The sequence below is a fragment of the Sus scrofa genome, chromosome 14, assembly GCF_054392235.1.
Source record: "Sus scrofa isolate SSC_HxYL_T2T_F1_AM1 chromosome 14, Sscrofa_HxYL_maternal_Yorkshire_Landrace_v2.0, whole genome shotgun sequence".
Taxonomy (NCBI): domain Eukaryota; kingdom Metazoa; phylum Chordata; class Mammalia; order Artiodactyla; family Suidae; genus Sus; species Sus scrofa.
The window spans coordinates 72,168,200-72,180,585 of NC_139396.1; the positions used below are offsets into that span (position 1 = coordinate 72,168,200).

At 56.9% G+C, this 12,386-nt stretch overlaps 2 protein-coding genes and 1 pseudogene across 6 annotated transcripts in view; all 3 read right to left on the bottom strand.

Annotated features, from left to right (window-relative positions):
• ZNF74 (zinc finger protein 74) overlaps window positions 1-2,603 on the bottom strand; it is a 39,949-nt gene extending 37,346 nt beyond the window's left edge. Inside the window, exons 1-2 of one of the 2 annotated variants that reach the window (XM_084994089.1) lie at window positions 1,160-2,603; window positions 780-851 (exon numbers count right to left, since the gene is read on the bottom strand). The gene's annotated coding sequence lies outside the window, so the exon portion shown is untranslated. Of the gene's footprint in view, window positions 1-779 lie in introns of both variants that reach the window. The other variant, XM_021073672.2, reaches the window with a different exon arrangement.
• Window positions 248-2,547, bottom strand: LOC146396681 (carbonic anhydrase 15-like; annotated as a pseudogene).
• Window positions 2,604-3,626: 1,023 nt separating the features above from the next.
• DGCR2 (DiGeorge syndrome critical region gene 2) overlaps window positions 3,627-12,386 on the bottom strand; it is a 54,318-nt gene continuing 45,558 nt past the window's right edge. For 2 of the 4 annotated variants that reach the window (XM_001929599.8, XM_084994091.1), the window contains exons 8-10: window positions 8,166-8,318; window positions 7,406-7,642; window positions 3,627-6,128 (exon numbers count right to left, since the gene is read on the bottom strand). In XM_001929599.8, the coding sequence (XP_001929634.4) occupies window positions 5,872-6,128; window positions 7,406-7,642; window positions 8,166-8,318 (647 nt within the window). In that variant the 3' untranslated portion in view covers window positions 3,627-5,871. Of the gene's footprint in view, window positions 7,262-7,405; window positions 7,643-8,165; window positions 8,319-12,386 lie in introns of all 4 variants that reach the window. The other 2 variants (XM_013981509.3, XM_084994092.1) reach the window with 1 other exon arrangement.

The window sequence follows — 12,386 nt, forward strand, 5'->3', positions numbered from 1 at the left end:
CCTTCCATCTCACCAGGCAATGCAGACCTGATGTGTAAGATAGGAGTGGGGTGCCTTCTCCCTCTCGGAAGGATCTGGGGTTCTGGATGGGGGTCTGGGACTACTGGCTGTGGTGGGGTAGGGGAGGGTCGCTCGGAGGTCTCCAGTGGTATGAACCTGCAGCCCCCCTCCTAACCTTGTGACATCAGCAGTGGTCCCAGGCCTCCCAGCCCGGCCATATAAGGCCAAGGTCACTGTGTGTCGTTTATTGCAGAAAGGGGATCGCGTCTGCATCCCAGGGGCCCTGCCAGAGCGACAGGCTGAGCCCCAAGCCCAGCAAAGCCCTGTGCCCAACAGCTGGGGTGAGGCCTATCGCTCTGACCAAAGCTCTGGGATACTGAGACCTTTTCATCTGCGCAGAGGCTGCTGTGGCTGGAAGTTCTGCAGGAACGGCGCAGGGTGCAGGGGGGCGAGGCGGTCAGAAACTAGGCCACCTGAGGGTGTGAGGGAAGGCGGTCGGGAGGGCCAGACGGCCCGGGGAGGGCGGGGCCACACCTGCGAAACCCCGATGGGGACCGCCTCCTAGAACAGTCCAGAGCACCGAGAGCTCTCAGCCGGTCGTGGTCAGTGACCCCGCGTCGTGGTAGAAGCGGGAAAGGCTCCGGGCGCCTGGCAGCAGCGATGCCAGCGGGAAGGTGGATGCTCACTTCATAGAGGTCCGTGGACCGGGCCAGGTGGCAGGTTGGAACCCCCCTCTCCGCACCCAGACGCCCTGACTTCGACCCCGCCGCGCTCCTCACCGTGAGCAGACACATTCTTCAGATCCAAGACAGCGAAGTTGGCGTTGTCAGAGTCCTGCTCCTGGGGAGGGGCTCCAAATGAAAGAGGCGGGGTGAGGAGCTCAAAAGGGGGGAACCCTGAGGGGGGTCTAGGGGAGACTAAGTGGGAGGAGGGTAGGTTCCCAGTGAGGGAAGCTGGCTTGGAGGGGTCACCTCCTGACTCGGCAGAGCCACAACTTCTCACTGTGGGCATCCTCCCCACAGAACCCATTAATTCTATAAACCCTGTAGAGGCCCTAATTGCTCACCCAAGACTACGAAGGCCCTGTGCCCCCTCCACAGACCCCCAAGGACCTCCTCCTTGAAAGCAAGCAGTCACAGAGCAGCTTCCCCTCCCTCACCGCCAAGAGCACAGCCAGCACTGCCAGGCCATCAGGGTGACCTTGGGGCTCCGCTATGCTGATATCAGGTGTCAATGTGGACCATGTGCATCTGGGGAGACAGAGACCATGGGAGACACCCAGCTGCCCCCAGTACATTCCTGCCACCCTTCCCATGCCCAGGCCCACCTCCACGGGATGGTGCTGCCCGTCCAGGCTGTGCTCCAAGCCCACCCAGCCAGTGAAGTTCAGCTTCAGTGCACGGTAGGTAGGCAGTGGCAGTCCAGTGCCCCACATCTCCAGGTGGCTTTGCAAGCCAGTGTCCACAAGGAGGGGGAGGGAGTATATGACACACTCTCTTTCTCCCACCTGGCTGCCCTAGTGCCATGAGAGCACAAGGTATGAGGAAAAGCTCCCCTCAGCCCTATCTGCTCCCTGGCTGAGCCTTGATGGACACTTGGTGTCCAGGCCCCTCTGCTGGTTGGCCAGGTGGGGCTCCACAGACTGCAAAGGACACCCACCTCCCTGCACGGAGGGGAGAAGGTGGTCTCCTGTGGCTGCAGTCCTGATCCACCTCAGATAAGTGATTGTGGGGGGTTGCGGTGACTCTTAGGGCACCCTAGTGCCATGGGGAGTTCTGACTTCTGAGTATGTCCTGACTTCCAGTCCTCGGGTACAATGGCTGATTGCTACTGGTGGAAGGGGTCCTGACCCCAGGGTGCTAACTTGTATGACCATCATTCTCCAGGGTCCACGGGCCCGGAGGTGCTGAGTTATATAGCCTTGAGAGATGAAGGGCCCGAGGGTGGGGTCCCGCTGGACCAGGTGAAGGTTGGTATCGATGGAGGACTGGGCTGCTTACAGATGGGCCGGCCACACCAGCAGGCCTACAGCTCCTTCCTGATGCGAGCAGCAGCTTGTTATGCACACACAGCAGGACTGGAGACCACAGCAGCCAAAGACCCGGACACACACACAAGGGAACAGTCAATACACATGCTGCTGGCTGCCCAGAGAGTCGCTTCTGTCTAGGACTATAAAGAAGGCCCATGGAGACCCCAGAAGTGCAGACCGCTTCTGACTGCAGGACACAGACCAATGCCACACAGCCTCACAACACTGTCCTCAGCACACTCTGGGTCCTGGGAGTCACAGCACAGGCTTCTGCTGACGGTGGGAGGTGACTGGGCTGACGCTGGCCATTTGGGGCCTGAACGCCATCCCAGCTGGGATCCAAGGGCTTAGGCTAGGGGAGGCCAGGTGGACCCTGCCCTCCTGGTGCCCCAATTCCACGATCTCCTCCCCCAAAGATCCCCAGGGGCAGAGCCTAAAGCAGAGAAGATGGAGCAGTGGGGGAGGCAGCAGAGAGGCAAAGTCCCTTGCTCACCCTTGAAGTCAGCATGCACCATCAGGGGAATGGCGAGGAAGATGAGTGCCAAGGATGGGGACTCTCTGCATGATGCGGCTGTAGTAGCAGAGAACGGAGAGATGAAGGTGGCCAATTTATTGGCGGGATGGGCTAAGAATGTGGCTGAGTCCTGGGGGCTTGAGGCCCAGGGAAGTGTCAGAGGGGCGGCACCTCCAATGGGGAAATAGCTAAAGCTCACGAGGCACTCTCTCTGATCCCAAGACTGGTGGCCACCAGCAACGCCAGCTCCACAAGAACTGCATGCTTTCACAGACCTCCCTCCCCCAATTAATCCTGGGTGGAGAGATGTTATCATCATGGCCACTGGCACACAAGGAAACAGAGGGTGAGGACCAGGAGTGACATGTCAAGGCCACCAGCAAGGACGAAGTTAGAGGGAGAGGGCAGCTTGGATCCCAGTGCCCTTGACTTGAGAGGCTGGGGTGGGGAGAATGTCCCAAGACCACAGCTTCCTTCTACACACTCACCCCCCCAGACCAAAGGGTCACCCCCCCTGTCCAGGTGGGACCCTGGCTTCTGCAGCAGCTCTGCTGGCACTGGTGTCCAGCAGACCCCAGGCTGTGGCCCAAGCCTGTCACTTTCTTGGAGAGCAGGGTTTCGATGTCCCCACCTCCCCAGTGGCCACAAGAGAAGGCAAGGCAAAGAAGACACTGTTTTCTGGCCCCCTACCCAAGACCAGGGGCTGGACTCCCCCAGGCGCTGTCCTCAATAATTGGAGAGCACAGTGCCTGGCAGGGGTACAGGAACCCAAGCCAACCCAAGCCCCCATGGGCCTTATCTGTGCCTTTGCTAACCCTGACCCCTCACCTGGCTAGGAAGCTGGATTAGGAAAGCCGCATGAGGACCTGCCATAGGTCGAGTCCCCTGGGCGCCCTCTTGTCCCATTAGGAACTGGGAAAGTGTTGAAAGGACCACTGTCAGAGAAATGTCAGGGGTCTTAGAGCCCCACGCCTGTCCTTGGCTTCCACAGGCAGCCCATCTCTGCACCTGTGCCTTGGCCCCAACTTGGCTGGAGCCTCCTATCCCAGCTTGGGTCACACCAAGGACAGACCACGCTTCTTCCAGAACACAAATTTATTTGGCATTTGGATGTAATGGTTCTCACAGCATCTTAAGAATTAGTGCCAACCCAACCAAAAATAAACCCAAACTAAAAACCCTTAGTGAAAGGAAAACAAACAGGCATTAAGACAATGTAGAGTAGTGACACCACCTCCACCAGGCAGGTCAGGTATGGCCTGTCCCTCTAGGGCCCAGTGTGTCTGCCTATCACAGGAGCACAAGACTCAAGCAAGGCTGGTCTTGGGATTCACCTGAGCACACAGGCCTCATGACTGACCCCAGCTCTCCCCTGCTTCCCTACCCTACCCTCCAGTGGAGCTCAGCCCCTCGGACACCAGCTCCTGGAGACAAAGTGGTCAGGAGGCAGGGCCTAGAGAAGCGTGGCATGGGGGCCTTCAGCCTGGCCCAAGGACACAGGGCTGAGCTACCCTGGACAAAACCCCAGTCTGTCCAGAAGCAGAGCCACTCCTGCTCAGTACCTCCCACACACATCTGCCAGTCCTTCGGTCCCCAAAAGAACTCCCCAGTCCCACACATGTCACACCAGCCACCCTGCCCTGTACACATGGATCTGAGGCTTGGGTCAGAGACATGGGGGCTAGGAGGGACCCTAAGCTGTTGGGACCAGGCTCCTATGCAGCTCCATGGGGGTGCCTAACCCAAAGCAGGTGTGCTCAGGACCCTCCCAACACCAAGGCTGTGACCACTGCCTGGGACCTGGCTGTGCTGTGCCCACAACATGGCAAAGGCAGGACACGCTTTCTGCTTCATCCTCGGTAGCCAGTGTGGGCACACAAGACCAGAAGGCAATTCTCAAGTCCCAGCCCTCTGCAGGGGGTTTGTGCAGGGCCCGCCTCCAGCACTCGCTCCTGTGGGCTAAGCCCAGGTGTGCGGGCAACCTGAAGATCTCATTCTGTCCAGAGAAGAACACAATGGTTTTCAACCAGATTGTGAGAACATGCCCGGAAATGGCCTGTGCCAGTAAGACCTGTCACCACCGAGCACCCACTTCATCACCCCCCTCGCTGCTGCCCAACATGCTGTGGCTGGCCCTGGAAAGGGGGCCCCGTGGCTAAGTCGCTATGTACTGCCACCACCTGCAAACACTTGGACACATATGCACACACACAGACACGCACAAAAAGAAGATCCAGACATTCAACGTAGAAAAGATATGGATGTGCTAAAAATCGCACAGAACCCGCTTCATCTCCAAACCTCAGAAATGCTAAAGCCCCATGTAAAGAGACAAGACCACTGCCCAGAAGCAGGTAAAGAGGGTCCTTGGTCAAAGGCCCCCCCCCCCACAACCTGGGAAGGGCACCCAGCACCCCGCTCCAGTGGTGGCGGCAGTGGGCAGGAAGTGAATTCTCAGGAGATGGGTAGACTGAAACCTTAATTTCAGCCACCCCTTCCCCCAAAAAAACAACCCTTATGGCACAAATAGGTGGGATGGGGGCAGGTCAGGCCCGGGGGCAAGTTCAGCAGGAGCAAGGACTCCAGAGGGTGGCAGAGAGGAGCCAGGCCCAGTGGAGGATCCAGGTCAGGGCACTCATGCACGGCTAAAGGCCTCAGCCCGGTTCCAGAGCTGCCTCCTGGGGGAACCATGCACAGAGATGCTGGGGAGAAATCCTTGGGTGGGGCCAGGGCCTCCTGGCACAGAATGGGCTTCACAGAGCCCAGCTGGAAAGACAGTGTAGGGTCCAACCACCTTCCACGCTCCCCTGCAGCTGGACCTGGGGGCTGTCCCCCAAGCAGCCACTGTAGCAACCTCCAAGGCTGTCTGGCCCAAAGCAGGCCTGCTGCCCAGCCCACACTGAGAGTCCTCAGACACCTGCCAGGGCACCCTTCTGAAAAGAGGCTGGCAAGGCGCACACAGAGGGTGTTTGGTGGTGAGCATGCCCACCAGAGTTGGGGTGGCCCAGTCCCACCCAAACCCACAGCACTGCCTTTGTTCCCTGCTCCTGACACGTGTTGTCTCGTGAACTTCGTCATTTTTCTGCTACTTAAAAAGAAAAAGACAGTGACCCAAAGCTACGTGTGTTTTTGAAGCCCTCATGGAGCCTTGGGGCAGGTGCTGGCTCCCTGGGCCAGCACAGGGTTTCAGCAGGGGCATGCCAGCAGGGGTGCAGCTGGGCAGTTGGGTCCAGGCTCGCTCAGGAGCCCCACAAGTCCCCCATGGGGATCAGTGTTTTTCTCAACAGCAAACAAGTGCTCCCCGCTTGCCGGGGCCATGGGCCATCTACACCACCGTATTGAGGGAACTTCGGCTGTGGCGGCCACCCACTGGCAGTGCCTCTGTGGTTGGGCTGCTCCCACTCTGGGTGGGGTCAGGGGGCACAAGGAGGATGCTGCTGCTGTCAGCTGAGTCCTCCAGGTCTGCCAGAGAGGCCCCGGGGGGAGGCAGAGGCTGCTCCAGGCACCGGGGTGCTGCACCCTCCTCACCTCCATCCCCTGTGGTCGGTGGAGTGGCCTCTGCCAGCTCGAAGGTGTCATCATCTGCAGGAAAAAAGGGGGTGAGCAAGGGTGGGGCCTAGCAGCAGGGTGCTGGACACATCTGTGGACCATTCCTCCTGCTAACACCAGGCATGGGGCAAGCAAGTCCAACCCAGAGGCACCAAGCTTGCCTCGCAACTGTGCCATGAGGTGGGCTGCGTGGGGCAGGCGCAAGATGGCTGTGAGCAAACCATGATGTACGTGTGTGTGTGTGTGTGTGTGTGTGAGAGAGAGAGAGAGAGAGAGAGAGAGAGAGAGAGAGAGAGAGAGAGAGAGAGAGAGATTTTGACAGAATAAGCAAATCAAAGGAAGGGGAGGGGGAAACCCTCTGAGACTCAGTGGGGTCCAGGCAGGGCTCACTGACTTTGGGAGGTTACTTGGCTGAGGCTGGGCAGGCAGAACAGTGTGGCCAAAGCCGTGGACCAGGAGCTGCAGCTGGAACGTGTGGGCAAGTGCAGAAGATGGGGCCAGAGCAGGCAGCCCTGAAACTGTGCGGGAGTCTGCAGAATGCCCTGGTCTGAGGGAGACTTGCGGCAGTCCCTCCTTATCACCACAGATGCCCTCTGGAAGTCGGGGAACCAGTGCTGCTCCCCTAGCTTGTCTCCCATGGACCCAGCAGTCCCGCTGTTCTGCTCTGGCAGGAAGCTTCTCTACCCTGGCCCCTACCTGGCAGATGGTGATAATCTGTGTCCCAAGGGCCAAGGTCAAATCCAAGTCTTTCCTGCCAGAGCAGGCCACACAAGAATGGGACTAACTGACCAAATACAAAGACCAAGAACACAGCTATGCTGGCCTGTGTGTGTGTATGTAAGAGAGATGAAGAGGGGACAGGGCCAGGCCAGGCCGTGGGTGCAGCACCTGACATTCCTCCTGGGTGGGCCTGTGAGGAACGACTTTCCACAGCACCAGACAGACATCAGACTCAAGCGACCGCTTTATCCCACTGGTCAGGAGGGCACGTGGTGGGGATGTCTGCTCAGCTCACCACACATGCACACATGCCCAACAGCCCACCCGGCTTCCCGAGATCCAGGGTTCTCATGCTGCTCACAGGAGTTCTTGGGTGGGGGTGGGGAACAGGGCAGGGTGACCACTGCCAGCCAGCGGTCATCTTCAAGTGCAACCCTGGGAAGAGCCTGCAAACCACAGTCAATGGTTCCATCTTTAAGAGAAAAGCAAGCAAAAGCAGAATGGGAAGAAGCTGGGTGGGGGGTGGGGGGCATGGGGTGGTGGAGGCGTTGGGGTGGCCTAGGACTGCTTATCCCTCTCCCTGTAGTTACCTGCAGGGTCATAGAACACGCTGTCCGGGTTGATGGAGGCCTCGTAGGGTGGTGGCGGATCATCAGGCTGGTCGATATCTGGGTACTTGTATGCAGTATAGGGAGGAGGAGGGTCGTGGAAGTGGAAAGTCCCACCTTCTCCATCGTCAGAAAGGTGCAGTGGCGTGAGGCCCGTGCCGAACCCATCTGGGCCATAATCAAAGCCAGGGATCCTGCGGCCGAGGTTGAAGTGGTGCACTGGGCAGAGAGAGAAACGGCACAGAGCCACTCACTCCCTGGGCTAGACCTGCTGTGCCCAGACCCAGGGCTCCACACACTCCTACAGTCACATGCCTGTGCCTGGATGCCACTGGCCATCCACTCTGAGCTCACCCACTGAGACCCATGACGCCCACTGCCACCACAGCCTGCACCTGCCCACCGAACACTGGCCCTTGGCATGCTGGCTCTCTGAGCCAGGCCTTGGCAAGCTGCCTGCCCTGCATCTCAGTCTCCAAGAGACACAGGAAGGGCCCAGCTGCCATGTGACACCCCAGGGCCCTGTGAGGCACCAGGGTGGAGCGCAGCCCCTTGCTTCTGAGCCCCTGTTCCCTCCCCGAAGGGACTAGGGTAACTGGTTTGCTTGCTGATAGAGCTTCTCAAAAGCTCTTCGGGGCACAGTCCACCATAGAAGACTTGGGGGCAGAGGGGGCAGAGGCTGGGCCACATCCCCAAGCTGCCTCTCCCTGGCAGGGCGCAGATGCCCTGGCTGGGCACTCACAGTTGGCTCCAATCAGGGATTCAATGCGCTCGCGGCGCCTCTGGCGCAGCCGATGGACCATGAAGAGTAGTAGCGACAGGATGAGAAAGGAAGACACACAGCTCACGACCAGACGCATCCCGCTGGCCATGGAGTCCAGCAGGCTGCTGCCATCTGTGGGAGAGGATGCTGTTCTCAGGAGGGCTTGGCCCCAGCCTCAGTGCCCACCCAAAGCCCCATGCCACCCAACCTGTCCCTGAGCCTGGAAGCCCCCAGACCAGACATCGAGCTCCTCCCTGACTTCTTGTCACAACCCTACAGAGAGGAGTGTCCCTGTGCAGGGTACTAAGGTTGGACCAGGGCTCCAGTCCCATGGGGACCCCGAGCTCTCTACCCCACCCCCAGCACCAAGGAGACTTCGCATCCAGAGCGCCAAAGGTGATCAGGAACGGTGAGGGCGGAGCCTACCCTGGACTCCAGAGACTGTTTTTATAGCCCACCCTCCCCTGGGCTGTCGGCAGCCATACTATTTCTTGACCTCCTCACACCCGACTCTGGCCGCCATCTCTGTAAGGGGGAGGCCTGAGGGCACCAAGCCCTGCAGGGCTTGATGCTGGCACGCAGGGTCTCTCAGGATGGAGAGGAGGGACACCAGGGAGGTCATCCTCACACTGGACCCTCTCCCCCAACTCCCCTCTACTCCAGGGCACAGTTCACCCACCCCACCCCAGCCAAGGCCTTCTCTGGGCCAGCTCTGTGGTGGGCGCCGCCAACCCCACCCTGCCAGCCTAGCATCCCCAAGTCCTAAGCTTGAGGAGGCCGCAGCTGGAGAGCACTCTGCTCTGGGCCCTGCGCCCCTGACTACACATTTTACAGGTCTCACTGGGGGGTGACTTTGCACCCCAGAGACACTGGCAATGTGGGGTGACACATTTGGTTGTCCCCAATCATGAAGGCGGTGAAGGCATTTCTGGCATCTGGTGGGTAGAGGCCAGAGACGCAGCTCAAATTCACTGGCCACCAGATAGCTCGGCTCAGGGTCTGGCCTGCCCTGCACGGCACACACCAGCCAAGTTACAGAATCTGAACTAGGTATGGTGCTATACCGAGGCCAGGGTGCTGCATGGGGTGGACCCCAACCTCCAGCCCTGAGGAGATGCATCATGGCCAATGCAGGTGCCACATGAGGAGCTGGGCCCCAGGGCACTCCCGCAGCCCTGCTGTGGCTAATTCCAGGCTAATGTAGATGCCCAAGCTCACAATCTGTCCTCCTTCTACAGGGCCAGGAAGCCTTCCTCAAAGCTGCATTATTGCTAACAACAATGGGGAAGAAAACACGTGCAGATGACATATCCTCTAATCATTTAGCTGACTCCCCCCCAAAAAAGATTAAAGGACTTAATTTTATTTAATTTTATTTTAACTTTATTATCATTATTATTGTTATTTTCTCTTTTTAGGGCTACACCTGTGGCATGTGGAAGTTCCCAGGCTAGGGGTCGAATCGGAGCTACAGCTACAGTTGCTGGCCTATGCCATAGCCATAGCAATGCAGGATCCAAGCCTCATCTGTGACCTGCACCACAGCTCATGGCAATGCCAGATCCCCAACCCACTGGGAGAAGCTAGGGATTGAACCCGCATCTTCATGGATACCAGGCTAGTCAGATTCGTTTCCACTGAACCACAACGGGAACTCCTTAGAGGACTTAATTTTTTTTTGTCTTTTGTCTTTTTTTAGAGCCACACCCACGGCATATGGAAGTTCCCAGGCTAGGGGTCCAAATGGAGCTAGAGCCGCTGGCCTAAGCCACAGCCACAGCAATGCCAGATCCGAACCGTGTCTGCAACCTACACCACAGCTCATGGCAATGTTGGATCCTCAGCTCACTGAGCAAGGGCAGGGATCAAACCCACATCCTCATGGATTCTAGTTGGGTTCGTTAACCATTGAGTCATGATGGGAACTCCTGTTTGTTTTAACTTTATACTTTTTGAAAACAGGTTTGGCTATTCAATTCCTTTGTCTTTTCACATAAATTTTAGAATCAGCTTATCAATATCTTTTTTAAAAGTCTGCTGGAATTTTGGTTGGGATTGCATAGAATCTATAGATAATTTGGAGAGAATGAACCACCTAATGATATTGATTCTTCTGATTCATGAACATAGTATATCACTCCTTTTATTTATACCTTTGATTACTTTCACCAATGTCTTACGATCTGTAGCATACGGATGGTATGCATATTTTGTAAGATTTATATCTAAGTACTTCATGTTTTTTGCTGCTATTGTAAATGGTACTTTCCTTAAAAATTTCAATTTCCAAATGTTCACAGGTAGTATATATAAATAAATATAAACTTATTATTATTATTATTTATTTATTTATTTTGGTCTTTTTGCCATTTCTTGGGCCGCTCCCGCGGCATATGGAGGTTCCCAGGCTAGGGGTCTAATTGGAGCTGTAGCCACCAGCCTACACCAGAGCCACAGCAACACGGGATCCAAGCTGTGTCTGCGACCTACACCACAGCTCATGGCAACACTGGATCCTTAACCCACTGAGCAAGGGCAGGGATCGAACCCGCAACCTCATGGTTCCTAGTTGGATTCGTTAACCACTGTGTCACGACGGGAACTCCCTGTCTTTTTGTCTTTTGTAGGGCCTCACTCATGACATATGGAGGTTCCCAGGCTAGGGGTCTAATCAAAGCTGTAGCTGCCGGCCTATGCCAGAGCCACAGCAACGCAGGATCCGAGCCAAGTCTGCGACCTACACCACAGCTCATGGCAACACCAATCCTTAACCTGTTGAGCGAGGCCAAGGATTGAACCCACAACCTCATGGTTCCCAGTCAGATTTGTTAACTACTGAGCCATGACGGGAACTCCTAAACATATTAATTCTAGAAACATTCCTGCAGATCCTCTGGGATTTCCTACCCAATCACTTCATCTACTAAGAGACATGATGTCATTTCTTCTGGTCTGGATGCCTTTTCTGGCACTGTCCTCAGGCTCCCATATAGCCCTCAAAAGGGTGGTGAGAGCAGATGCCTCTGTATGTTGAGGGAAATACTTCCCAGTGACTCTGCCCTTGGTGCAGGGTGGGCAGTTACCAGGAGGGGATGCTTGGCCTAGGAGGCAGTGAGAAGGCTGCAGAAACAAGGCTGCAGTGTGTGGCAGGGTTAGGCCCTGACAAGGCTGCTCTGGCTGCACAGGTGAGAGACCTGTGGCAGCTCTGGTTCTGTCCACACACCCTGAAAGCCCTGGTCCACTGAGAAGTCCTCAGATCTGGGCGGGCTCCACGGGCCATGCATGCCCACAGATGCAGCATCTTTGTCCATGTCTGGTCTTTCTTGAAGAGCCTAGACAGGCGAGACAGGCAGGAGCATTCTCAATGCCTGAGAAATGGAGCCAAGGATCCAGGGGAAGAGAAAGCCAGCATCTGACTCCCAGGGAAGGAGAGTGGGCTGAAAGCTGCAGTGAGGTGGCTGGGGTGCAGAAAACCAGCAGGCACCCAGTCTGCTTGTGAAGCTACAGGATGCGCCATGTAGTGGTGGGTACCGTCCACCGTGGGCTGGGGAGGCCTGAATGTGCTTGGGCTCTATGTCCCCTTGGGGCACTTGCCTGAAGGCCCACTCCTGCCAGCCTGTGCCGCTGTCTGCCCTCCCCCAGTGGCCTTGGGGCACAGGGATGGCTCTGGAATGTGGCCCTCACAAGCGGCCCCAGCTTCTTCCAAAGGCCCCGCCCAGGTCGCTCAGCTGTCGGGTCCACAAGCCCAGGGTTTCGACATACCCCACCCATGTCACTCTCACACTGAAATTCACGCTTCTAATTTACTTTCTCCTGAGAATGCAGACTGGCAGTGAGGTGCAATGAAGAACAATGAGCTGTGGGAGTCATTGCACTAAAGGCCACGGAGCAGGAAATAGAAGGAGGGGGACATCCAGAGACCCCCTCCCATGCCTGGCAGCCACCGCGACCCACCGCCCACTGGAGAGAAGCTTCATGTCAAATCTGCAGGTAATACTTAACCTCTTCTCACAGACACTAACAGTGAAGACTGACGATGGTAGCAATAGAACTATCATTGCCCAGGTCACTGTTCTCAGAACCAGGAGGAGTGCTAACAAGGACTAAGGGGAAAGCCAGCTCTGAGAGTGAAAAGGAGAGGGGACAAGTGTTGGCCCTCAGTCCCTGCTACTGTGTCACCACTCAGGGCCAAGCTGGCCA